The sequence below is a fragment of the Galeopterus variegatus genome, unplaced genomic scaffold, assembly GCF_000696425.1.
Source record: "Galeopterus variegatus unplaced genomic scaffold, G_variegatus-3.0.2 Scaffold88, whole genome shotgun sequence".
In the NCBI taxonomy this organism is placed as follows: Eukaryota; Metazoa; Chordata; class Mammalia; order Dermoptera; family Cynocephalidae; genus Galeopterus; species Galeopterus variegatus.
Genome location: NW_007726199.1, coordinates 215,457 through 242,779, shown reverse-complemented (window position 1 = coordinate 242,779; position 27,323 = coordinate 215,457). Strand labels below are relative to the sequence as shown.

Here is a 27,323-nt window from a genome sequence, read left to right as displayed (position 1 = left end):
AAACCCCCCCCCCCCCCCGCCACACACGGTTGTTTATATGGTTTTACAACATATTCTTTCTGCCTTTTACTTTTTTCATTAATTGGTTCAACATCTTTCCATGTTAATATATATCATTTTTTCTAAAAATTCTAAGAATGTCTTAAAAAATTATAGAAGTGTAAGCAGAGAAACTTCAGTGAGGTACTGTTGGGTGAGCCAAGCTGAAATGGGAGCAAAAGGGCTGGGGATATTGGCACATTAGACAAGAATTAAAGAAAACAGATGAAGAAGAAGAGTTAGGGACAAGATAGGTTAGTATAATTTCCAGTTTCATTTACTCAATCAAATTAAAGTCACAAGGGTATTATCCTTGAGACACTGACTGGTGTTTGTTTTGTGGTGGCAAAACAGAAAAAGACAGGTTTGGGCTTATGTTCCAGTCTAAATGTGTTACCTCACTTGGACACTTAACTCTCCTAAGCTTTCTTTTCCTTACCCCCCCAAAACCAGATTTGACTTGATGTTATCTATAGCTCTTTCCATTTCTGAGTAGTGCTTTAATTTTCTGGAAGAATCCTCAAGAGTTTTATTAGGTACAGAATCACCTTTGTTCCAGGATATTCTTGGTTGTTCTTGTCCATTTCCCATTGGCAATTTGTAGGCTTATCATAGAGGTCCAGTTACCCCACCATGTTAGCTTATACTAATACCTGCACGTACAGTTCATGGATAAAGGGTTTTCCCATTATTACATCTGACTTTCACAGTTATTCAGTGACGTAAATTGAGCAGATATTATTTTAATCCCCATTTTATAGCTTAGGAATCAAGTTTGGAGAGAGAGGCCTTGCAAAAATATGACTCCTACCTATACTGTCTCTGGTATTGATGGCTGATAGACATATATGATCTGGAAAGAGTCACTACATTGTTCTTATTTGAGAAATTTAGGTGTGGCATATTTGTAATAATAAGGGATTAATATTATTTGATACTGATAATACAGGGAAAAGGAAGTTTAAATTCATGAAGGGGATTTTTTTTTTTTTATTGCAGATGATCATAAGGAATCTTTTGGAGCATCACCACATAAAGACATCTTTGACACAGTGGAGCTTTGAGGCCTTTCCTGATTCTGCCAGATCCCGCCTTTCTGCTGCAGACGCTCCAGTTCCCAGAAATCTCCTGCAGTTCTCCTTGCTCTCTCAGGCCTCTCAGGGCTTTTTATTTTGCATTTCTTGGAATGTGCTTCCCCTCCTTGTTTTTCTGTCAAACTTCTACTTATCCTTCCAAGCTCAAGGATTACCTGCTCTGTGAATCATTTGCTCACTATAATCTGCAGACACAGGGGCTCCTTATTTCTCCAACAGAACTTTTAAAATCTCCACTAAGCAACCATCTCACTTCTCTCTAACCTGTAACTACAAGCTTCCTAAAGGTAAAACCAGGTGTATCTTTTAACTCTTGTATTCCTAGACAGTGTAAACTGTGATGTAAATAATAAAAATATGTATTAACAAGTAAATTAATTTCACCAAAAATTATCAAGTTGGTATTTTAGCAAAATTTTAGCTTTAATTTCAATTAATTTGTTTCAGGAACTTTCTTTTTCATTTCCTTATTAGTACTCAATTTTTTTTTTAATTATGAAGCAATTATAAACTTACAGAAAAGTTGCAAGCACAGTAAAAAGTTGTTTTTTCCTCCTGAACCATTTTAGAGTGAATCTGATGCTCCATTATCCCAGAATAACTTCATATGTATTTCCTACATTCTTTGACCATTTCCTTGCTTGCAGACATAACAAGAAATTCCAGGTTAATCTTGTTCTTTGCCTGAGCAGTCCTGGAATCAGCTCTTTTTCTAAGGAGCCCTGGTTCCATTCAGTGTAGAACAGTATTGAGAAGCCAAGCTTAGTGCCCGAGTTATGCTCACTGCTACTAGAATGTCATTCCCAGGGCCTCTCAGTGGACAGAGCTAGGAATTATTCACAACTATATTTATAACTATCTGTTTCTATACTGGAAGCCATGAATTGATACTGATATCACCAGTTCCAACCCAAGCCCATAGTGCTCATTCTAGTTTTCTCCCTCTCCATATTCGCAGCTCCCTTCTGTGACAATGAGAACTGGCTATTATAATCTTGAATATATTTAGTTATTAAATGAATCCCCTTATACATAACAACTCTTTCTGCTGCCATCCCTTCCCCCCCCCCCATATCTCCTTATCCTACGTGGGTTCTGACACACCCAGCCAGGCTCCCCTCCTCACTGCACAGACTCTGACACCTTATGCTCCTGTCTCAGGGTCACCTTTTTCCTCCTCGTCCATCTCTGACATCCTGTGCCTGCCCCATCAATCATGGATGCCTCGTCTCTCACCCATGCAGGCTGCCTCTCATGCTGGCTGCCTTTCTCTCTCTCCCCTGCACCTGTGGGTCCCACCACTCTTTGCTTGGGCTCTGACACTCAGATCAGACCAACGCTTTCTGTGGACACCCTCCTCTTCTGGCTTAGGCTCTGACAAACCATGCTAAGAAGGATGGTCCTCTCATCACACCTGGGCTCCGATATTCTGTGCTGGGAGGCATGCACACACCCTTCCTCTGATTTTCCATCTCCCTTTCCCAAAATGGACACTTTCATGACCCTGCTTGGGCTCTGACTGCCCACACCTAGTTTCCCTTTGTAGGGGCCAAGGGAAGACATTCCCCTCAACCTCCTGAAGGTTCTCTGAAAAATCACCTAACAAACAAATTAATATGAAGAAAAGGCACAACAAATTTTATTATATCATAGTTTACATAACTTGGAGGCCTTCAGAATGAAGACCCAAAAATACAGGGAAAATTGTCCATTTTTATGCTTAGGTTCTATGAGGCAGGCACAGCCACGTAGAAATGTGATTGGACAAGAAAAGTATTAGCTGAGGCTGGCCGGTTAGCTCAGTTGGTAGAGCATGGTGCTGACAACACCAAGGTCAAGGGTTCTATCCCCTTACTGGCCAGATATGGAAAAAAAAAAAAAAAAAAAAAAAAAGAGTGATCTAATACTAATAGACTGAGTGGGGAAACCCAGCAAGGCCTAAACAGGTCTTGTTCAGATTCTTCTTGGTCTGTGTGTAGCATTCATTCCTCTAGGATATGGGGCAGGACCCTTTCTGGAATGCTGTCTTACTACCAAAATCAGACATGGTAGGTCAGAGATTTTCTTTTTGGTCAGCTCCCAAACTGAAAGGCGGGGGGAAGGATTAGAGTTTATGTAAGACCTGTCTTGGGGAGGAGGGATTCTTGTTTCTGTGGCTTGCCTCAGGAAGAATGGGGCTGAGAGACAGGAGGGCAGAAGTTCAGAGGAAAACCTGGTTTTTGAGGCTGCTTCTGAGGCCTTCACTGTGGGAATCTCTTTCTTGGCTCCAACACCTCGTACCTGGATATCCTTTTCCCCTGTTCGGGCCACTGAGGCTCCCCTCCACACAGACACCGCTGTGCTATGCTGTACCTCACAGATTTCATACTAGAGGGAAAGAAAGAGAAGGAACAGGGAAGAAGAGAAAGGGATGTGCCTTCTTTCAGATTTCTTTATTAGTCCTTCCACAGAGAAATGCATGCATGAAAAACTTTAAAAGAGGCAAATTAGATCCTTATTTGACATAATAAAAGATTTGGACTGAGAAAAATTTGAAGCTATTAGAAAAAGTTAAGGTGTGAAGTTAACTGTCCTTTCAACTGGAGACTTTCACTCTTATTTTTCTTCTAGGTATTTTTCATGTCTTGTTCTGATGAATGACTTCCGAATTAGACATTTATAAATAAAAAGGCTGGCATGGATACTTAACATTCTTCTGTGATTTCCTTGTTTTATAGATGAGAGAACTGAATGTTGGTTAGGTCAAGTGACTTTCCCAGGTTTCCCAGTGTCTGAGTCAGAAATAGAAAGGACATCTTTCAATATCCTGGCCAGTGTTTTTGCCATGCTACCCTCGTTGTTTTTTTTTTTTTGTTTGTTTGTTTTTGGCGGCAGGCTGGTAAGCTACCCTCAGATTATCACTTAAAACTATTTGACCTTTAAGGCAAATTTTGAAGATAATATATTTTAGACATTATAGTTTATATTTTAAATTGGAAGTTTTTTTCTTCAGTAATGATATTGCTAACAGAATGCCATGTTTTGGTTTCTAAAACATTATCTGAGTAGTACTTTGGTGATTATAGTTTATAAGAGTGGAAGATCTAGAAATTAGCCTTACCTATTTGGTAGTTAGTAACTTGCAATTTTCTTAATACTTTCTCTTAATTGCATGCTTGCATTATGTTCATCATGTTAACTGTACTTGGTAAAGTTGCAGAGCAGGTTATTATTTATTTTATTGTTAATTGTCTTTTGGGGTGATGCTCTGGAAAAATGTATGTGCATAGACATAAATGACTGATAAATAAATTATATTTTCAAAAAATCCACAATCTGAAATCTGTATTATTTAAAACCCATTTATGTTTGTTGAAAATCCAACCCCTTGTCAACAAATTTAGTTGCAGACAAGCTGGAAATGAACAACTTGCTGTGTACAGATGAGCCACTTAGAGTGTTTATTAATATCCTCAAATGACCTTTAGTCAAGAGGTCAAAAGGAAAATAGGCAGCAAACTATATTTAAAAATCTAATGAAAGGTTTGAAGAGTCCCACCAGCTGAGTGATTTAAGAGCTTAACTATGACATTGACTTACTTCTGGCCCTTAAGTGAAATATTTGCCTTTGAATGTCAATGTAATTCTGTAAATTCATATTTAAAAATGGACAGATTTTATAATCGGAAGGAACACACCATCAAGATCATTTAGTTCATTTCCCTTCAAGGCAGGAATCCTTCTAGCATATACTTATGGCTGGTCACCTAGGGTCTGTGGATTTGAATCACTTTCAATCATGGAAAATCACTATCTATCAAAGCAGCTGCACCTTGTAATTCTGCAGAAACCTTCCTCGTGGTCACCTTGCCCTGTTAGTGCTGCCTTCTGCTCTCTGGAGTTCGATACAATAGATAGTTAAACTTTCTATTTGACAGCCCCTCAGTTGTGTCCACCTATGTTCTCATCCTCCTGGAATTTTCTCTCCCTGTCTCTTTCTTCCTCATAGGAAAGTGAGATTCTTTCTCCTTCCCGATTTCCTTGCTCTTGTCTGGACTTGGTGTAACTTTTAAATGTGCTGTTTTAAATGTGCCTATGCAGGCATTCTACTGATGAAAGGCAAGAACAGCACACTTTGAATTCCTTGTTGCCCTTAGCCATCTAACAGTGAAGCATAGTTTCATTTATTTCTGGACAATTATATCCACCAGATTCAACCCTTGCCCTCACACACCACATTTACTTTACACAAACCTGTTGATCCCACCTAAGTCAGCTTTTCTTGAATCCTCATCTGAACAAATAAACATTCCTTCTGATCTGCGGATATCCCGTCAGGAAGGGCCAGTTTGGGCAGTGCTGGCTCAGCTAGCCCGCCACCACACTACAGATTTGATTTCCTCTGTCTCCTTTGATTTCAAGAAGTGCGATCCAAAAATAAAAAATAAAGTAAAATAAAATTCTTGTTAATCTCATAGACAATGCAAGTGGTTCCAGACTCCATTCCAGGAAGTTAGTTTCATCAAGGTTACAAAGAGGTGGGCCACCGAGACCAGAAAGGGGACTAGGGACCCCGACATGGAGGTGGCATCCAGATAACTCTCAGGGGTGAGGGTGGGGAGCGGGAACGGCTGAGGCTGGGAAGCAGCAGGCAGAGGCACGGTCAGCGTCTCTGCGCCCCGGCGTGGACGCGCGCGGAAGTTCAGGTTGGGGAAGTGTGTCACCACGTGCTACAGAGGCGGGGACAGGGCCCTCCTCCTTTTATTTGTAAAGGGCTCAGGGCCCGATCGCAGAGTTTCACATCACAGCGGACCTTCGGGAGTTAAAGGAGAGAGAGAGAGAGACTGACTGACTCTCTCACTCACTCACGTAGACACACAAAGAGAAAGGCGCAGAGTCAGACAGGAGAGGTGAGAGGCTAGCGAGTCCTTCCTATTAACTTGCCAAGCCCAGTGAGGAGAACCCCAGGACTCTCCAAAGGAGCCGTTTCCTGCAGCTCCTTGCGGATTGCACGTCTCACCCCTTCTAAGTTTGCTGCGGAGGGAATAAAGCAGAAGGGCAGGAAAGGGAGGTGGGGTTCTATAGTTAGTGTAGTTTTAGTTCCTCCTAAGAAGTGGCGTGGTTTGGGGCTTTATATCCGGGAGGAGCGTGTGTCACCACACTGTACGCAAATCCTGGGACGTCTGCAAACCCAGCTCTCCTGGCCCCATGCCCAGCCGGTCGTTCGAGGGCTCCGGCCACGCAGCGTTCCTGGGGCCGGCCAGCTGGTGGCCCGGTGGCCTTTATCTCTGTCCCCCTTTGTCCCCTTTATCTCAGGCTCTCCAGGAGGCTCGGGGGGGCCCATTGTGCCTATCGCTTCCCCCGGCTGCGCTGCCACTTCAATGCCCCTCGGGTCGCGGGCTGCTTCTCTTTCGAAGGCGGCGGAGGACCAGGGGCGCCCGGCGCCACCGCTGACTGGGACCTGCGCCGACGCCTGACCCGCGCGCCCTTGGGTACGAACTTCGGTGCGCCCGCGCGCGTCCCTGTGCGCGCCAGCCAGTCGTGGGCCCTCGAGGGGCAGCCCCGGCCAGGATGGCCCCGGGCCAGGCGGTGGCTGGGCTGCTGCTGCTGGCGGCCGCCGGCCTCGGAGGCGCGGCGGAGGGGCCCGGGCTCGCCTTCAGCGAGGATGTGCTGGGTGTGTTCGGCGCGAATCGGAGCCTGTCGGCGGGGCAGCTCGGGCGCCTGCTGGAGCAGCTGGGAGCCGCCCCCCGAGAGGGCGCCGCGGAGCTCGGCCAACTGCACTTCAACCAGGTACGGCCGGCCGACCCGGGCAGCACTTCTGTAGTGTGGGTGTCCGTAGACTCCCGTTTGTATATGAACCGTTTTTTTTTTTTGGGAGGGGGGGTAATTTTGTTACATTTTTCAAGTATGAGGCGGTAACTGATTGGTGGCACTTGATTCATTTTGACCGGGCTGGTTAAGCCAAAGTGAAAGAGCTAGTGGTGTTAAAGGATTTGGCAGCCAGAAATAGCAGTTTTATGCCTAATGAGCTGAGAGGTAAGACGCTTGTAGTTATAATATTTTACAGAAAAGTTTAGGAAGTAGTTGAGAGCGTGAAGCCACCCTGAGATACTTTTTAGATAGGAATGGCATACTTAAATCTTCCCAGAAAGATAGCAGCTTGCACACTTGCTACAAAGTTAGCAAGGAAGAAGATGTCACATGCCAACCTCAACTGTTGCCGGCCGGTAACCACTACCATTTAAAAATGCGATATAATGTAGTTCTGGCTCCTGTGTACATTACATTAGTCATTTAGAGTTGAAAAGCCTGTTGTGAAGATGGGGAAACTGAGGAGGCCTTGAGACCAAGATCATAGTTTGGTGATCTAGTTGGTCGCAGACTGGGTTTATTTATATTTTTATTTTTTAGTTTTGGTGGCTGGCAAGTACGGGGATCCGAACCCTTGACCTTGGTGTTATAGACTGGGTTAGTTTGTAATATGTTAGGCCAAGTGTTTGATTCTAAAATTAATTCAAAATAAAAAATAGATTTCTCAGTACATGTGCACAGCATTATCTAGGCATTTGGTAATAACTTGTGCTTAAGGACAGTTTTGAACTACCTAGGAGCCATTAAAGATCATACCTGTAGGTAAGCATAAAAATTTCAAAAAGGTGTAGATTACCAGTTATTTCCATAATAAATATTCTGTGTTTGGCTATTTCTTAAAATTGTGAAGTAGACAAAGTGTGCTTTCTGCATCCTTTCAAACCTTCCCTTTTAAAAACTCAGTTAACTCAGTGCTTTGATTTTTTTACCTTCTATTTCTGTCCCATTGACAACCGATGTTCAATATCAGAATGCAGTGTTTTACATATTATCACTTTTGGGAGATGTTAGTTTGTTACATAGAGTTTTTGTGGTCCAAGATGTTTGAGAAATGCTGTATACTGCGAGTATATTCCATTCTTATGGTGTTTCTTAATGAATCTGACCTTCAGTTACAGTTAGGGAAACTTTAATCAGGTAAATTCCTTGTTAATACTATTATAGGTAGGTCAGTATTATTTTTATTAGGAATATCTTACCTGGATGAAAAATACAGTAATCAAGAAGTGTAACTTTCTGATGCTGTGAAATATTGGAAGTGATTGAGCTTTGACTCAACTATAACGGTTTTGTGGTCCTTTTATGCATGTTCTTTAGTAAACTGTCTATAGTTTCAGTTCTGGCCAGGTATTATATTTGGCTTAAAATCTGAGAAATGATACGTTGGGAAAATTGAAATGTCAACATATTATACTGATATTTTAGAAAATAAAGCAAATAACTTCCTAAGTATTCTCTGGCTAGTTGCATTCTCTTCTTTTCAAGTAGGAGAAACCGCTGAGCTGACTCCAGTATTTTTAGGTAGGTGTGGTCATATGCTTGGAAAGAAGCATTGAGACTTGACTTGAAGCTGCATATCTGTAGCCCACATGCTGTTCTGACTTAAATGATCTCCTTATCTTGCAGTGACTGGAGGTGCTGATGAATTTTAAAGGGGTGAAAGACCCCCAAGCCACACTTGCAAAAACACTGGAATATATGCCTCAGTTATTTAGAAAAATTGGTTAAATTTACTGGCAATATGATTCTCAGTAGGATTCTCAATATGATTCTAGTAGGTAGGATGTCTCAATGGGTAAATTATATGTGTATTGACACGTTATTTCTCATTCTAGTATTTGCGTATTTAACTACCCTCATTATAGCCTCTGTGGGCATCTGAAAGAGACAGGAAGAAGCCCATGATTAGCTTGGAAACAAAGGGAAGCTAAGGAAAATTTACCACTTATCAGGCCTAACAAACATCTATTTGATCTTCTAAAAAGTCCTAATGCAAAAACCATCATTGGTTAAATGATGACAAATGAAATGCTGAGATGGAGGAATCCATTAATTTTCTGGTAATTGATGAACGTGAGCCAAGGCATTCTTATGCTCCAGCATGAAACTGTCCAATTTGGAGTAAAATTTAGGGCCATTAATGTCTCCATACCTTAAAGAATGCAACTTCAGTATCCTCACCTGCAAGAGAGTAGAATAAACAACGTATGGGTCTATTGGGAGAAATTTGATTTTTTGACTTTGAAAAAGGCTGAGAAAATAGAATTTGTTTCTGTGGGCTGGGAGTTTATTGAATCTTCTACAAGATCTACCTGCGAGTGACATTGTTCCTTTGGATGAGGGCCGTGATATTTATTAAAGGTCAGCTTCTCTTACGTAATAGACTACTGAACTCTGGAGCTTTGTTAGACAACTTTGGAAGGTTTTCTAATTTTTTTTCAGTATCCCTAAGTACTATTAAATTAACTTGTTGTTTTGGGAAACGAAAGTGACCTGAGTTCAAACTGGAAACAATAGAACAATTGAGTTTATTGTTTTGCTTTTTATAGCTACTGAGGGTACAAAGAGGTAGAAGAGACAGTCCCAGAGAGCAAAGAGGAGGGAGCCCTTTAAGCCAAATGGATCTGTGGGGCCCCCCTGATGGGAAGTAGGTCTCATCTACTGAGGGGAGTTTCCAGAATACAGAGGGAAACCCCAAATGTCATAATACTCCTGTGTTATTAGTTTAGAGGATTTAAGAATGGCCTCATTGCTGCCTTTTGTTTGTTCAGATGTGCCTTACTCATTCTCCAAATGCTCCCTTTCCTTCATTTCCTCTTCCCAAATACCTTACCTCCAAATTCTTAAGTGTAGACACTGGTTAAAAAGCCTGATAAAAGCAAAGATTCTCATTTTCCAAATGATCACACTAAGTGTCTGGAAATGCCTCCATTCAAATAATCAGGCTCTGGGGAAGGGTTAGTGGGGGTGCTGGAAGTGTGGGAGTGAGTGTGGCAGGTTGAAGTGGAGGCAACCTTTGTTTCACACTATCCCTCAGCCTTACACTTTTGCTTCTCTCCTCTTTCTTATTTTGATGTGCATCTTGCAGCCTATCTCCTGTAGCATATTTTTTCCTTTCACATTCCTACCACCACCTGGTTGCCTGGACCCTGTTTTTAACCTCTCTCAATTCATATTCACTCTTCCTAAGGCAATACACTTTTTTTCCCCAGAAACCCATCATGATTTGTTTCTTGGCTGGTGAAGTCTAAATCATGAACCTGGCATTCAAATCCCTGCTCCCCTGTGTCAACTTAGCCTCACGTCCACTAAACTGTTCTATGAATTCTCCTTATGCTTTTGCTCAACCATTTCTTAGCTCATCATCTTCCTCGGACCCTTCTTGCCTCTGAGTGGAATGTTCTTCTTTTCCTTGAGTCACCCTATCAAACTGCATTTAAATTTTTTTGGTGGCTGGCGGGTACAGGAATCGAACCCTGGACCTTGGTGTTATTGGTATTTTGCTCTGACCAACTGAGCTAACCGGCTGACGCAAAATCTATGTTTTTAAAAAAATTTTTAAAATTAAAAAAAATTTTTTAAGTTTAATTTTATTTTTTTTTTCTATGTTTTTAAAAAGCCCAGTTAAACTCTGCCATAAACTCTTCCATTCTTTCGGGGGCATCATGCCAGCACTGATTCACTGATATCTCTATTTTCTTAATTCCTGAAATATTTTTTGTTGTGCTTATGTCCCAACTATTCATGTGTTCAACAGACATTTGAATGACTGCTACACTCGTTAGAGTGGTCATTTTGAAGTACCCTTCTGATTATATCACGCATCTTATTAAATTAATTCAATGCCTTGAAGATAAACTTCAAACACTTTAATGTTGCTCAAAAGCCCTTTTATGATCTGGTCCCCATATGTTTCTCAAGGCTTATCCTTTGCTACAGCTCCAGTCTTAATGCACAGTTTATAGTATCCAGTTCTTCATATACACCTGCTTATGCTCAGGTATCAATGTAGACACTACTTCTTCCGAGAAGCCTTGCTTGATCTGCTCAAGAGTTTAGTAAGAGTCCCTTTCATGTGATTCTTCATTCAATTGTGCCTGTGCAATCATAATATATTATATATTGCAATTATATAATATGTAAATAATTTTAAGTTTTACAATTTTCTGTTTACATGGCTGTAACTCCTGCTGCCTCCCACTCAATAGATTTTAAACAAATTGAAGGGAACAAACCGCCTGACTCATCTCTCTAGGGGTAGTGTAGTGCCTGGTTCATAACATGTGCTTATTACAGATGAATAAATGAGTGAAGATTCTTTAAGATGGGTAAGAAATTTAGGTCCTCACATGATTACAGATTATTGGAAGAGATAGGACACATGCACACATAACTATAATGCATGTTAGAATGATGTAGTTCTAATTAATGAATTACAAACAGAAGTGGGTGGGATTAGACTTGTTTTTTCAGAAGATTCATCTGACATGGAGTGTGGATGTATGGAAGTGGTTCAAGATAGGGCTAAGGAGGCAGCTGCCGAGGAGTGCCTGAGCTATGATGGCCACTTGCATCTGGAGACAGTCAGAAGGTAATAAAAAGGCTCTGTCTCCAGAGCCATCTGGAAGAGCAGACATGGATGAAGGGTATACAAAAGGTCCCAAAGATGAACATTTTCTATTTCAGTTTTTCACCTGTAATGGTCATTTAACTATTGCTAGATCCTTTCCCTTCATTATCTTCTGGCCCTGTGTTGCCAGAGGGAGAGGCAGTGAGGTAACTCTTGGCTCATATCAATGGATGGCCAGGCTAGTGGTGCGTAGCAAACAGAAGGGGCGTGTGCATGGTCACTGCATCCATGTATGCATGGTTTCTTGTCATCTGTCTCACTTTTTCCTGGGGTGGGGATAATAACGGGTTAGATGAGGGAGGTTCTGGGAAGAACTGACTGGACAGAAGAGATAAGGAACATTTGTTGTTCTTTCTCTTCTTTGTTTTGGTCTCTATGTGCTGAGAAATGGTGGGGTGAACCTGCTAGGAATGCCTTTCAACCTGCTTGTTCAGAGAAACCGGAAGGATGAGACAGAAGGGTGAGGTTGTGCTTGGGTCTCTTGTCAAGTATCGTCCAAGGCAATGGCCCCTTTCTGTTCTATTTTATCATTCTCACATGAGCTGATTGTTTGCGGTGTGTTAATTGTGCTGCAAGGTTTTGGGAAAATGAGGGACACTCATAATTCATTGGACTGTGATGTCAAGAGTTTAGTTTGTCATGTTGCTAGGTGCGATTGGGATCTACACAGGAAAATGTTTTTATTTTTTCATAGCTAACTCTCAAACTTGGCTCTTTACCCACTATCCTAGGGGTCACATGGACTCTTTTGTACATAAAGTAAATTATTATAGCTAAGATTTATCGGTCCTTTACTATGTGACATGTCTTGACCGATTTACTTGTATTACCACATTTCATATTCGCAGCAATCCTATCTATGATAAACGTGCCATTATTATCTTCATTTTACACACAAGGAAAATGTGGCACAAAGAGGTTAAGTAACTGGACCAGTGTCATGAAGTAAATGGTAAAACCCCAGGCAGTCGTAAACACCATGTTGTAGTACAGTTTTTGAATCTCAAAAGTCTAGAAAATTTTACTTTCTCTAGCCAGAGCAACCATTTCTTCAGATTTTGAACTATGGACAGAGGTTACTAATTATTGATCACTAATCTGGCTCCATTGCTTAGTCACATTAAGGGAATGGTACTAGGACTACAGAGGCTACAATGGTGATGACTGGTCCTTGTCTTCAGAGACTTTATAATATAATTAGGAAATAAAATGAAAACTTGTGAAAAATAAATATGCAAGACAGTGGTTAAGTAATCACTGAAGTGGTTAAGTAATCACTGAAGCAAACATTGTAAGACATATCACAAGGCCAAGTATTGATTGATTGTCAAGTGAATATTAGATAGCATATGCTACTAGGTTAGAAGGGTAAGGGATCCTTTTGGGTTGTAAATGCCTCGTGGATGGAAGAGTTACAACTCAGTCAATTCTGCTTATCTGGGGGCTGGCCAGTTAGCTGAGTTGTTTAGATGGTGGTGCTGGTAACACCAAGGTCCAGGGTTCTATACCTGTACCAGCTAGCTGTTAAAAAAAAAAAAAAAGAAAGAAAAAATCTGGTTTAGTTTTTAAAATATTTATTTATTTATTTTGGTGGCTGGCTGGTACGGGGATCTGAACCCTGGACATCGGTGTTATAACACTGCTCTCTAACCAACTGAGCTAACTGGCAGCTCTTCTAGAGATATTTGTCGACTGACTGAACATCTGCTTGTTCCAAGTATGTCTGTACTATTAATCACAAGATGGATTTTCCTGTGAGTTATACAAATTCTCTTTTATAGGATGAAAATTTCTTTTATTCTTTCTTAAGTGATGAATTATTCACAGAGACAGTATTTCAAGCAACAATAGTGCTTTCTTCTATGGATAGACTTTGGGTATGAGAGGAACACCTGTGTCTAGCGTGAAAACTTTCAGTTCAGTTCTCACTTTCATTCTAGAAGAGTTCTGCCAATGGATTCACTCTCTCTCCTGGCAATTTAAAGTGGCAGTCTTCCTTTATCATGCCTGTGAAGCAACCACATTCCCAAATGCTCATCGCTGGGGAAAGGGGTTCGTGCATAGGCATTGGGGAACAGGTTGAAGCAGGAGGAAGGTGACATGCACTTTAACAGAATATTTGGCTTTAACTCTAGGCAAAACTTTGCTGCTTGGTGGGAATTTGAGCTTCTTCACACGGTTATCAGGAGAGGAGAGAAGGAAACTTCTGACCTTAATTGAGATAGATCTTTATTTTTCTCTAGGGGTGTCCAAAGTAGAGTAGCTGGATGAGAGATTTGCAGTTGTTAATGGTTTCTATGGTTCACACAATATTCCTGTTTCCAGATTATATCCATCCTGGAAGATACTGAGGAGCAGAGACTTAGTTTCCCCATCATAAAAACCCATTGCTTTTCAACTGTGACTACAGTTTAAGGGTGTTCAAGTATTCAATGTACTTTTGAATACCCTGTTATCAATTCTTTTGGCAGTAGTAGGGGTTGGGGGAGAAAAATAGGAATTTTAATAGGAATAGAAAATAAGGCCTGAAGTTGAGAAAAGTCAACATTCCTCAGGGAAAAGAACAGCAACCCCTAAGAGTCTGTAAGTTACTTGTATTCAGAGTGGTGTTTCCTCAAGGGATGTACACATTACTAAGTACAAATAGCTAATATTGGGATCATTTACAGTGCAACTTATTAAAAAGAATGATAATTCTAGACAATCTAAGAAATTGTGTAGTTTTCAGAGTTTTTCCATTTCCAACTTCAGATAACAATATATTTTTGTTTGTAATTGAAACTAATTAATTTATTCTCAAACTATTCCCAGTTGTCTGTTTCAGTAGCCAGATGAGTTTGCTGAGCCTAGGGACTTATTTTATAAAGAAATGAAACTATCATTGAATTACTTTTGTGTTAATGGAATTTGGGAGCATAGAAAACCTTCAGAATGGAGCTTTGTTTAATTTGGTCTCTGTCTCCTTCCAAAGATCCTCTGTTGTTTTTCTTGGCCTGATGTTTAACAAGAACAAAAACAAAAATCTGTGAGTCTAGGTCAAAGGTGTTAATCTGAAAAGTAGCATTATGCCTTCCAAGTCCAAGTATTTACATCTTGACTTTTTATTTTATAAGTAACTGAATAGTTAGAGAAAAAAATTAAGTGAGCATCGATAAAGCCTCTAAGTCTTTAGTTCTGTGAACCTAGTTCAAAAATAACTCAGAATTGCCATCAATTTATTTGTAGAGCTTCTTAGATCTCTAACAATTTGGCTTCGGGGGAATCAGACAGACCCGGGTTAGAATTCTGTCACTTATATTAGCTGAGAAACCACAGGCAAGTGACAATCTCTTTCATCCTTAGTTCATGTCCCTGAATAGAAAGAAAATGAACCTTAAGTTGGGTGGTTGTTTGAACTAAAAAAGACAATAATAACATTTACTGAGCATTTACTATATTTCAGGCACTTGTTTATTTAGTGTGTTACATGTATTAAAAATAAAAATATAAGATTTGTTTTTTCATTACCTGTGTTATTTCAAATGATAAATAATTAAAAAGACAATGCTTGTAAAATACTTAGTATCATGTCTGGCTCATGTTATGTGCTTAATACACAGTTACTATCATCATAATACTGTGTCACTTGATACAGCTATATTATACTTGATGAAATTGTCTTTCATTGGAGACTTGAACACCTAAGGGTCAGGCAACTTATAGAGGAAAGCACAGCTATAAAAAGATAGCAAGGACTAATGAATTAAAAAGTTCAGTGAGAAATAAGTCAGTCCAGTGACTTTGATTTCAGTCTTAGTTTCCATAGCAACTCTCACACTGAGAAAGGCTTTTACTGTTGGTCTCTACTTCCTTTTCATTAAACACTGGTAATAAATTCCTGAAAATGTAAACCTTAGATGTAGAGACTAATAAAGAATTTGAGTATGTCAATATGTATTGAAATTATTTTCTCCCCTCCAGAGGACTTCTGAGATTATATTTAGGAATTGGATCTGTTTTATTATTTTTGTCCAAAATTTGCATCATTACTGAAATGTGAGTGGTTGGGAGTCCATATTATATTTCTAGAAATTGACAGAATTGTGGTTTTAAGTTTAGATTTGCTTCTAAATCTATATGGACCTCTATATGGGTTTTGCAAGCCAAAGAATCTGGGACCCTTCATGTTCAGATGAACGTTGTTAGTTGGAAAAGCAGGTAAGAAAACAGAAGCCATTTTGGTCTATCTAACTGGGAGGAAAAGTGAGAGATGTGTCTCTTCGGGGGCAGGGAAAGAGAAAGCTAGTCCGAATATTAGATGGAAGGGGACAGTAAATTCAGTAGGCCAATTCTGAGTAGGCTAACAGTTTCTCCTTTAAATAAATACTTGATCATATGTGCTATGAAACACACAGACCCTATTTTGTTAAGGGACTTATGCTATTGACGGTACCAGGTAATTGAGTCTGTTAATGAAATGATGATGCTGTATGGTTTTCTTTAAGAGCAGAGTCCTCAGAACGTAGGTATATTCTTTGATTATTTCACCTACACATATTAACATGAAAAGCTGGATTCTGGCTCCATCCCTAGTCTTGGGATGAATTCCATTTAAGTAAATGTTCTGGGCAGGGCCTTCACTACAGCAGAGGAAGCAGGGCCTGTAGCATAGGACAGGAAGGATAGCCAACATTTACGGAGTGTTTCTTGTGTGCTGGGCATTGTGCTCAGTGCTTCCTTTTACACCATCCCATTAATCCTGTGGGTTAAATACTCCTGTTATTTTTTCTAAGGACACCTAGCCTTAGGTTAAATAACTCACTCTAAGTCAGATAGCTCATAAGTGGCAGAGTAAGGATTCCACTCCAGGGTGACTGGACTTCAGAACTTATGCTCTTTCTACTGTTACTTGTCATGCTGAAGAATATCATCATGGGGGCTGGTTTATTTTCCAAAAACCCAAGTGCCTCCTGTGCCATCCAAGTGCCTCCCTATGTCATCCAAGTGCCTCCTATGTCATCCAAGTGCCTCCTGTGCCATCCAAGTGCCTCCCAGTGTCATCCAAGTGCCTCCTATTTCATCCAAGTGCCTCCTGTGTCATCCAAGTGCCTCCCAGTGTCATCCAAGTGCCTCCTATGTCATCCAAGTGCCTCCTGTGTCATCCAAGTGCCTCCCAGTGTCATCCAGTGCTTGAACGTCACGGTAGAACTGATGCCAGTTTCTTGAAGCCACAGGGAACTCTACAATCATTTGAAGCAGGAGTTTGTTCTCTGTTGATGTTCCTGTCTTGTTTGAGTAAGGAAAAGAAAATTATTATATTTTTCCTTGCTGAAGCTGTCCCTGCAATAATCAGGACTAGCTCTAAAACCCAGTATTAATTCCTCTACAAGCTATTTTTCAACTTAACAAAGTTATTTCCTGACTATTGACATTTGATACCCAAAGCAATATTGTGAGGGAATTAGGACAGACATATCCCCAGAAACTGAGGCAAAATAAGTCATTTGGTAAAAGTCAGACCAAGTGCCCACATTTGTCAGGGAGACTAGACGTCCCAATTTGGATTCCGCAGTTCTCTTCCCTTGTGGTGATTTTTATTTATTTATATATTGATTTATTTTGTGGGGGGATTGGGGGGTGGCTGGCTGGTTCGGGGATCCAGCCCTGGACCTTGGTGTTATCAGCACACTCTAACCAACTGAGCTAACTGGCTGGAGTCCCCTTGTGGTGATTTTAAGCACATGCTGCATTAGTGAATCCACTGTGCTATGAATCACCCTGAACATGGTTTTTGTGCTTCACTTTCTGTGTGTAATTGCACTGTGGAAACGTGTGAATGCCTATTCCATTTCATCATCTTTCAGTCACTCCTCAGCCCATCGTGGTCTGGCTTCTGTCCCCACCACTTCCTTGAAATTATTCTACACAAGGTCACCTAGACCTTATTATTGTTAAATACGATGGGTGCTTCTAGCGCCTTATGGGTAACTTTTTATTTTATTATAAAAAGTTATAACTGAGGCATTTTATTATAAAAAGTTGGTACTCATATACATAAATTATTATGAACTTAAAATTCATCATACATTTACTTCATTTTTTAGCATGGTCTTCTATTGAATCTTTAGTTTCATTGATTTTGGCTGCTGTATAAGGAGATCCTCTTTATCTGGGTGATTTAAGGGCATAATTTGTCAATGCACATCTCTTATCTTTCCTTTACTGGCAGGAGAGCTCACAACTATTAATGTTAATATTAATGTAGTATTAATGCTGCTTCCCATTTTGTCATTTTGGGGTCAAACCCACCGCTGTAATGGCCACCACTGAAAGCAGATTTTGGCAGACTTTGAGAAACTTGTTTTACTTAAGGCTCTGGGTGCTTCATGGCTTACAAAGCATAATGGCCTGCAAGTCTTGCAGCAGCAATGGTCAGCCCAACTGCTATCACTGTGCTGGCCTCTACAATACGGAAAAGGATGATTCCCTCTCTTTGAAAACTTGTTTTGCCTCTGGGCAAATGAAGTCACATTAAAGCTCAATCAAGAGCAATGGAAATAAGGTTTCACGGCTCTGGCTTGGTTCCTATTCCTTCACCAGGAGCATGATTCATCCCAGTCCAGGGCTGAGGCCACCAAGTACATGCCTTTACCAGAAAGCCACGCAGCAACCACCAGCAGGCAAAAACCACCCAAGCACCAGTGCCCTGTTGTCTGTTAATTTTGATGGTGTTGAGTACATCCTACTTGAAACACGTACTTTCCTTGCTTGCAGTCATGTCTGCCATGTTTTTCTTGCCTCTCTGGCTGCTTCTTTTCAATTTCAGTTTCCTTTACTCATCCTTTAAATATTAGTGTTTCTCGGGGTTCTGTCTCAAGCCCTGTCTTTTGATGTTCCACACTCTGTACAGCCTCAGTCACTCTTATGGCTTGGTTATCTAGTGTAGGTTCTTTCTACGTGGGTTGGCTTGGTTCCCATTTCTCTCTTGATATTCAGCCTTGCAGCTGCTAATTGATTTCTTATTCCTTCCTCCCCAACTCAACAGGTCTAAACCTGTCCCAAGTAGAACTCATCAATTCCATTTCTTTCTCCATTGAAACCTTCCGGTAATCCTGTTTTGCCCATCTCAGTGATAGTCATCACCATCTACTCACTGGGCTAAGCTGGGAAACTGGATGTCATTTATTTATTTTTTTGTGGCTGGCCGGTATGGGGATCTGAAACTGGATGTTATTCTTGACTCCTTTTCTCTCTCTCTCTCTTTCTCTCTCTCCTTCCCATATCAAATGCACATAGGTCCCATCACATTAACTTCTGAGTATCTCTCATATAATCTCTCTAAACTCCGGGGTCCTTTTTTGTGTCACAAGGAATTTTACCTACTTTTTGGGAGTAGGTAGAGGTGACATCACACAGTGTGTCTAGCCGTTCTCTCTTGAGCCTGGCATGCTATGTATAAGTGTTCAATAAATGCCTGCTGTGTTGCTGCTGCTGCCCTCTGCAACCAGTCTTGCCCCATGTCTCTCTCCATCCTCCACATTTCTGCCAGACTTATGTCTCTAATATGCATATTTGAGCATGTCACCTTTCTCAGATGGCTTCCCATTACTGTTAAAATCCAAAGTCCTTGCTTGGCATTTACAGCCCTGTAGCATCTATTCTCACTCCATATTTCTCTGACCTTATTTCTCCCTTTTCCTTCACATCTCATCTTAGATGTTGCTTTCTCCAGGAAGCCTTTGACAATCCCACTACTTTAAGGTAAGTTAATTACCCTGGCTTCTTCATGTTCATGGTTCCTACCCTAGCACTTAACCAGGCCAGGCTGCAATTATTTATGTTTTTATCAGAGCTCTGCAACAGTCAGTAAGATCTGTGAGGTTAGGGACTGGGTTTATCTCGAGCACCTTCTCTATTCCTGTAACTACTTGTAACACCAAGGTCAAGGGTTTGTTTCCCCGGATGCCCAGTTCCCTGTTTCCCATCCTACCATCTGGCCAGCTGGCCAGCTGCCATAAACAAAACAAAACCAAACCAGCCAAACAAACAAAACAACAAAAAAAGGAATGTCATATTGTGTCATATCCTTGTGTAGTCTATTCGCATAACTAACATAGCTTCTAGCATATGGTTGATGTTCAGGAAATATTTGTTGAATGAATGAATGCTTGATAAATAGCTTGAATCTTTTCAACAATGAGTTTTATACCAACATAACTTTCTAGGTTAGTTCAATCAACCTAGATGCTTCATTTAATTAAAGGTAACCCAGCAACTCCTTTTTTTGATGCAGACCCACTAAACAATAGCATAAGAGAAACAGTATGTTAATGTTTAACCCATGTGTTGTCTGGGTAGAAGGAAATAATAAAGTTTTATTACTATTAATTTCTGAATTTTCCAGGATTTTTTTCTCCTTATTTAGACTTGGATTTTCACCATAGCCCATAGCTATATTTTTAGGGCAACTTGGAAACACTGTTTCAGTATTAGCTTATTTGTAGTATCAGGGCCACAGTGAGCTGATTCTGGGAAAAGTCTCACAGAATGAGCAGAAAAACTTGTGGCTAGAAAACTCGGCTTTTTCAGAGCTCCTGAAAAATGATTCTCAGGTTATTGATTTGTATTTCTCAGAACTATATTCAGACACTGTGTGCTAGTTTCTAATTTCCTTTTATCCACCCCCTTTCCTTAATCTATCAAATTAGTGAGTATTTATAAATTGAGTGTTTTATGCATCCAAAGCCTAGTTAGGGGTTGAGGAAGATATGAAAAGGAATTTCATCCGCTCAGTGTTTATGATCTTACTGAAGAGATATCCACTTTCATGAACACAAGGAAACACACAATGAGTGCTAAACAAATAAATTCTAAGGTTGTAAGAGAGTCTGGAGAGGAAGGGGTGAGCATAGTAATATTCAGAAGAGGTAAATTCCAAATGGGGCCTCGTATGACAGACAGATGTTGGATGGTTTGAGAGGAAGTGCATCTGAATTCTAGTTAAGGGTTATGGAGGATGCAGTGTCACAGTCCGAGGAGAATACAAGACTTATTAGAACTGTTTGGTTAGAACAGAGTTCCTGTATGCTTTTAGAGTATGCTAAAGGGGGAAAGGAAGATTAGAGACAGATAGATAATTGAGGTTTTTAAGTGTTAGGACTGTAGACTCTTGGCAGAAGTATGCACTGTTGAAAGTTTGTGTGTGGGGGTGGGGGGTAGGCCGTTTGGGTAGAAGAGCAACACCCTGATGGAGATGCTTCAGTAGAAACAATCTTGTGGGTTTGTAGGATAAACAGGACAAGAGGTGTATTCAATAAGATTAGATTAGAAGCTCCTAACTCCTCAGTTAAGTGGCATAAAAGATCCCTGTCTGTGTGTCATTCTTATGTGCTATGTTCTCAAACTTTTTGATCTCAGGACTCCCTATACTCTTAAAAATTATTGAGGACATCAAAGAGCTTTAGTATATGTCATTTATATCTAATATATACCATTATATAAATTAATGTTGAGAAAACTTAAAAATATTTAATTTATTAAAAATAACAATAATGAACCCATTTCATGTTAACATTTTAAAAATAAACATAACTGTGTTTTCCATGACCAAAAAACTAGTGGAAAGAGCAGCATTGTTTTACATTTTGGCAAATCTCTTTAATATCTGGCTTAATGGAAAATTGTATTCTCATATCTGCTTCTGCATTCAACTGTTGAGACATAGGTCATGTAGCCTCTGGAAACTCCTTTGTTCACTCATAAAAGAGTGAGAGTAAAAAAGGAAAATACAGTTTTAGTATTATTATGAAAATAATTTTGACTTTGCATATTCTCTGGCAGGGTCTTGGCAACCCCCAGGAGTCCCTGGACCATGCTTTGAGAAGCACTGTGCTAGAGGCTTTTCGTATGATTGGCCCAGTCCTTGTACGCAGAGATAATTTGGCTTTGAAGGATGAGCTCATTCCTTGTGGCATCTCTCCCAGCCATGAGCTGGAGAAGAGGCATGGCGTCCACACTTTATCCCCGGAGGGACTGAGTGGGAGGCCTTGGTGAGCAGCAAGGCAAAAAAGTCTTTTGATCTTGTCAGCAAAGGGGAGAAGGCCCATGATACTATCTCGCAGGTGATGGAAAGGAAGGTGGTCCCTGCCACCCGGAGGCAGGGCAGGGTTGGGAAGTCAAGAGTCCAGACTGAGTGTCTGTGCTCTGACAAAAGCTCTTCAGGGTGAGAAGGGCTTGAGAAACTGAACGTGGAATGGGACAGGGCTGGGAAACTTGTCAGTCGCTATGAGGAAGTCAGAAAACTTTTAAACCTTTTTAAAAAACCATATTGTAGCTTTTAAATTTTCTTTTTCTTTTTTTCCTTAGTAAAATCTTAAAAAAAATTCCAACCTGTCTTAATTGTATTTGGGGGAACTTAGAAAAAGAGATTAAAATAAAAAAGAAAACTGCGATTTAATTTTATTTTTCTCAATGAAACAGGAAGTACATTGTTTAAAACTTTGGCAGATATAGAGAGGCAGAAAGGAAAAAGTAAAAATCACCCATAATTTCACCACCCAGAGATAAACACTGTTAACATTGTGCAGTATGTATCTCCAGATTATATTTAATCTTATTGATAGCAGTGGTGTCATTCTATACATATGGACAACATGAGGGTACTTCAAAAATTTCATAAAAAATAGTATTAAAAGATAATATGAATCTGTCCACAAACTTTTTTTGTGTGTGTGGCTGGCTGTACAGGGATCCAACCCCTTTTTCCATGGACTCTTCGAAGTATTGAAGTACCCTCCTATGTAATTTTTTTCCCTAACTAACAATACATCATAGGACAAGATATTTTTCTCCTTTAGATAATATACTAAGTAAAGGTGCTTTTCATCTCCTTTTTAGGAAGAGTTTTGAGAGTGTGTGTGTGCGAGTGTGTGCGTATGTGCGAGTGTGTGTGTATGTGTGAGTGTGTCGTGGGGGGGACGCATCAGCACCAGGGTGGCAGTAAGAAATGTAAGAAAACCCAGGGGAAAATTAATTTTGGGGAGACAGTTGAGGTTACTTGATTAGTCACATATTAAACATAGAGATTTCTTTGAGAATTCTTTGCTCAAGCCTTAGAGAATTCAGTCTTTTACCTTGATAAAATAATGAGTAAGCTTTGAAGAGGAATTTGAGAGGGAAAAACTTCAAGAGAAGGTTCAAGATGGTGATTCATCTTATGTATATATTGAACAATGTCAAGGAGGTTTGGAAGTGAAACTCGAGCTCCTTGTAACTAAGGTTAGGTGGTACCATTTTTGTGGCAATAACAAATCTTGAAGTGATTTCTTCAGGCACTCCTGCTTTGAATGCTCCTGCTGCAAGTGTGGAAAATCCAAATCACCAATTCCATGACATTGTTCAGTGACCCTTGAAGGGACAAATTAATGGGATTGTTTACTTGTTTTGAGGGTTGGAAATGGCCTCCCAATTGGTAAACTCAAACCACTGTTTAAAATTTATATACTTTATTTAAACTCTTCTTGTGGGATCTTGGCCAGTTGCCTAATTTGAAACACTCCTATGTATGCTTCACTTTCTGAGCTTGATTTCTTTTGCTTTTTTGTAATTTTTGTTTAGATTACTATTATGAACTTAAACCATTTTTGCAGTTGGCTCCAAAAAATATTATGAAGACAACTGAGGGGTACATTTATTTGCTAATTCATTTATTCAACATGTATTTACTGAGCACTACTGTGTGCCAGGCACACAGTATTAGTAATATTAGTATTAGTAAACACTTGGTAAATACTGAAATCTTTGAGTAGATATGAGCTCAAAGATTCCAGAGATTTCTTTCTCGCTAAATAATCATTTTGGATCTTTGCCATATTCTCCTCTAAATACATTCCTAACAACCTGTGGCCAGTCGTGCTGATCTCATAATTGTATAGTTCTGTGGTAGTAGCTCAGGTGGATGGATCAACAAGCTGGCTCCTCTGCTTGAGCTGCAAAAATATTGGATTTAAAATAGTAACAGGGAAACAAAGCATTCAGGATGGCATACAGCCAGACTTCTAGGTTTGAAGATCCTGTTACAGGACTACTTCAAAAGCATGGTGAGAAAACTTGGCTGATGTTTAAATTGTGGGATTGTCTTGAGGTCTCACTCTGGGTAAAATCCTAAAAGAGTAACAACTTTATCACTCAAGTCACTCTTAGGTGTAATAAAATACACTCTCTGCCAGGGTATAAATGTTTCTCACTTTCATTATTTGAGTTCTTCTCGGTGTTCAACCAACCATGACATCGTAGCCAGAGTATTGGTTTAGAAGTCAGAAGATACAAGATGACATAGATTTGAATTTTGTTTTTTTTTCTGGCTGCTGGCTGGTAAGGGGATCTGAACCCTTGACTTTGGTGTTATAACACTGCACTCAAACCAACTAAGCTAACCTGCCAGCCCTGCTGTAATTCCACCTTCCCTTCAAAATCCTCCCCAGACTTTTATGGTTCAATGAATATTTGAGAAATGATGGAAAGAATTAATGCAATGTGTAGTATATTTACACGGCTATTATACTTGGTATTGTTAAAGAAAAACAGAGCCTGACAGCAGTTAAAATAGTAAAAACAGATTGTATTCAGGAACTATTGCAATAAGGGTGGCAATAGTCAGGGTTCTCCAGAAAAATAGAAGTAGTAGGGAGTATATATATATATACCCCACTAGTGTATATATGTATGCACACTAGTGGCTGGCCAGTTAGCTCAGTTGGTTAGGATGTGATGTTATAATACCAAGGTCAAGGGTTCGGATCCCTGTACACCAACTGCCAAAAAAACCCCCAAATCCAGAACAAACAAACTATATGTGTGTATGTGTGTGTGTGTGTGTGTGTGTATGTGTGTGTGTGTATGAGGGGGGAGGGAGAAATTATGAGGAATTGGCTCATGTGATTGTGGAGGCTGAGAAGTCCCACAGTCTGTCATCTGTAAACTGGAGATCCAGGAAAGCCCATGGTGTAATTTCATCTAAGTCCAAAGGTCTGAGAACCAGAGGAGTCAATATGGAGTAAATTCCAGGTTCTGAGAAGATGAGATAAGATGTTCCAACTCAAGCAGTGAGGCAGGAAAAAAAGGGCAAATTCCTCCTTCCTCTGCCTTTTGTTCTGTTCAGACCATCCATGGATTGGAAGATGCCCACTCACATTGGGGAGGGTAATATGCTTTACTGAGTAAACTGATTCAAATGCTAATCTCATATGGAATTATCCTTACAGATACACCCAGAAATAATGTTTTTGGGGCAGTGACTGGTCAAGTTGATACAAAATTAACCATCACAAGGGAAAAAGAGACGTCAGTATGGAACTGGGCTAAACTCTGAATACAGCATGGACAAATGGGAATTTATAGCCAAAGAGCAGCGTGGGGGTCAGTAGATGGAAAATTACTAAGAGGAAACATCAAGGGTGGGGGTGGGGGATTTTGGTTAAACAGACCTAACAGGATTCTTGCTGAAGACAGGTCAGGGTGATGAGATACTGAGGGTGGGGGATGAGAAATTTGACCAGATACTGAGGGGTCATCAGGTATCAAGGGTGGGGGGGATTCTCTCTAAACTGACTTGACAGGTTTCTTGCTGAAACTGGGTGATGCAAACCACTCAAGGGTGGATGCCAAGGTCAAGGTCTGGGCTGAGAAGAGCCTGCCTAAAGTTTACTCAAGGAGAGAGTCTTTCTCAATATCTAAGCTGTGCGATTTCAAGTCTTGCCACACCTCTTGGAATTTATTGTGAGCAGACTTCACTTGTTTAAAATGTTGAGCGAGGGACTTGCCCACATTACCTACCTTCTCCATCCCCTCCCCTGCCCAGCATTCTCACAAAGACATGTTTGGGAAAGAAGTGGAGAAACGTTTGACTAATCAGAACTGGTGAGGAAGAGGGAGTAGGGGAAGCATCAGAAATGCACAGAACTATTTGCTAAAATGATTTTGAGTAAAATTTGGGGTCTCATTTATAATATGCGTTTAACCCTCCTTAACTATATTACTACCTCCTTACTTTGGTGTTTCATGTATATAAATCCCATTTGAGATCACCTTAGTGTGGCAAGAGACTAGCGCATAGGAGTTTAACCCAAAACATGGAAAATGTCTTTAGGAAAGTGTCCATCCACTGAGCATAGGGAATGTGCTGACTAGAGGTTCCCTCTGTTAACACAAAGCTTAAAAGGCCACAGCAGACATTAGGACGGCATGCTTGAGAATAGCAGCATTGTAAAAACAAATGAATGAAAAGAAGAGACGCTGTCAGTACATAAATGTGTGAAGGAGATGGGCTAAGTGCATGGAGTTTTACTAAGAAACATACTGTTTGGTGTCGTCACCCCAAGTTTTTTTCTGAAGAGTTTTTGGCAATCCTACTATTTCTATAACTTACTTATTCACTGCTTCGGGGGTGAAGGGTTGTGCTTGAGAGGGTGATTGCACCTGTAAATGGTTGGTTAAATGATAAACATTTAAAACTTGTGAGTGGTTCGGTCGGTTTCGTTGCTCTCTGCATCCAGACACTGGCCTCCATCCTGTTTGCCCTGCTCTGGGAGGTGCCGCCCTTTCTGAAACAACTGCTTTCTTTTGTTCCGGGCTCAACTTTGTTAAATCAAAGTAAAATAAAAATCAAGACTGTTTGAAGTCAAAATAGACTGCTGTCCAAAATTATTTGCATTTTGCTTTCTGGCAAATAGCTTTTTAAATAAATCAGACCTGTTGTTAATTCAGTTTTGCCACACTATTAGTATTCAGTTCTCATTCCCTTGTCACAAGGCAAGAACTTGAATTTTGTCATCCCTATACCTCCGTGTTCTTCCTGGTGATTGGGGAATTGCCACTGTCACCGTACTATTATCCATGACTACCTGTCCGGCTAAAATTTCTACAAATGCTGCACAGATCATCAAGATTCTATTAATTATACTTTCATTTGACTGCTCTTTTTCTTTTGGCAGCTTACCAGTAAGGGGATCCGTGCCTTTGACACTGGTGCTATAACACCATGCTCTCACTAAGGGAGCTAACTGGCCAGCCCTCCTGTTTCTTTTTTCTTAGCGTATGTAGGAGAGTGTCTCTAATGAGGCACTGTGGGCAATTCAGGCATCCTTAAAGGCAGTGACATTCAAACTCTTGACTGCCATTCACAGTAAGAAGTCAATTTTACACTGTGATCCAGTGTATGTGTGCATGATATTATAATGTGTAACTAATGCTAAAGTTTGACTAAGCAAAACTTATCCTGTTGTGTGCGATATACTCTATGGTTTCTGTTATTTTGTATTTTACTTCATTAAAAAATGGTGACTCTGCCTTAGCAAGTGGACTTACTGATCCAGTAATGGGTCACAATTTGAGACCAAAAAATGCTTAAAAAGTCATCAAAGGGCTAGCCAGTCAGCTCCCTTGGAAGAGCATGGTGCCAATAACAGCTAAGTCAAGGGTTCAGATCCCTAGAATCGCCAGCCAAAAAAAAAAAAAAGTCATCAAGTTTTAGGAAGTCTTAGAATGTTAATTCTGAGAAGTCTTTGGAGATTATCAATTATCTGTTTTACAGTAAGAGGAACTTGAAGTCCAAGTAGGTTAAGACTTCATTGCAGGGAAACAGTGCTGCTTTGTGTCTGTGCGGTCACACCTATTTATTCCTGGAATCATGCAGTGGCCACATGGGCTCTGTAATTTCTGAGTTTAGCTATTAT

The 27,323-nt window shown here is 40.3% G+C and overlaps 1 protein-coding gene, 1 non-coding gene and 1 pseudogene across 2 annotated transcripts in view; 2 read left to right on the top strand and 1 right to left on the bottom strand.

Annotated features, from left to right (window-relative positions):
* Positions 1 to 2,921: 2,921 nt before the first annotated feature.
* Positions 2,922 to 2,994, top strand: TRNAV-GAC. The gene has a single exon. It is a non-coding gene; the product is annotated as a tRNA-Val (tRNA).
* Positions 2,995 to 6,683: 3,689 nt separating this feature from the next.
* The window catches only part of SLC39A8 (solute carrier family 39 (zinc transporter), member 8), a 75,741-nt gene continuing 55,101 nt past the window's right edge, over positions 6,684 to 27,323 (top strand). Inside the window, exon 1 of the mRNA XM_008580942.1 lies at positions 6,684 to 6,902. Within this exon, the coding sequence (XP_008579164.1) occupies positions 6,684 to 6,902 (219 nt within the window). The remainder of the gene's footprint in view (positions 6,903 to 27,323) is intronic.
* LOC103597001 lies at positions 17,686 to 18,046 on the bottom strand (annotated as a pseudogene).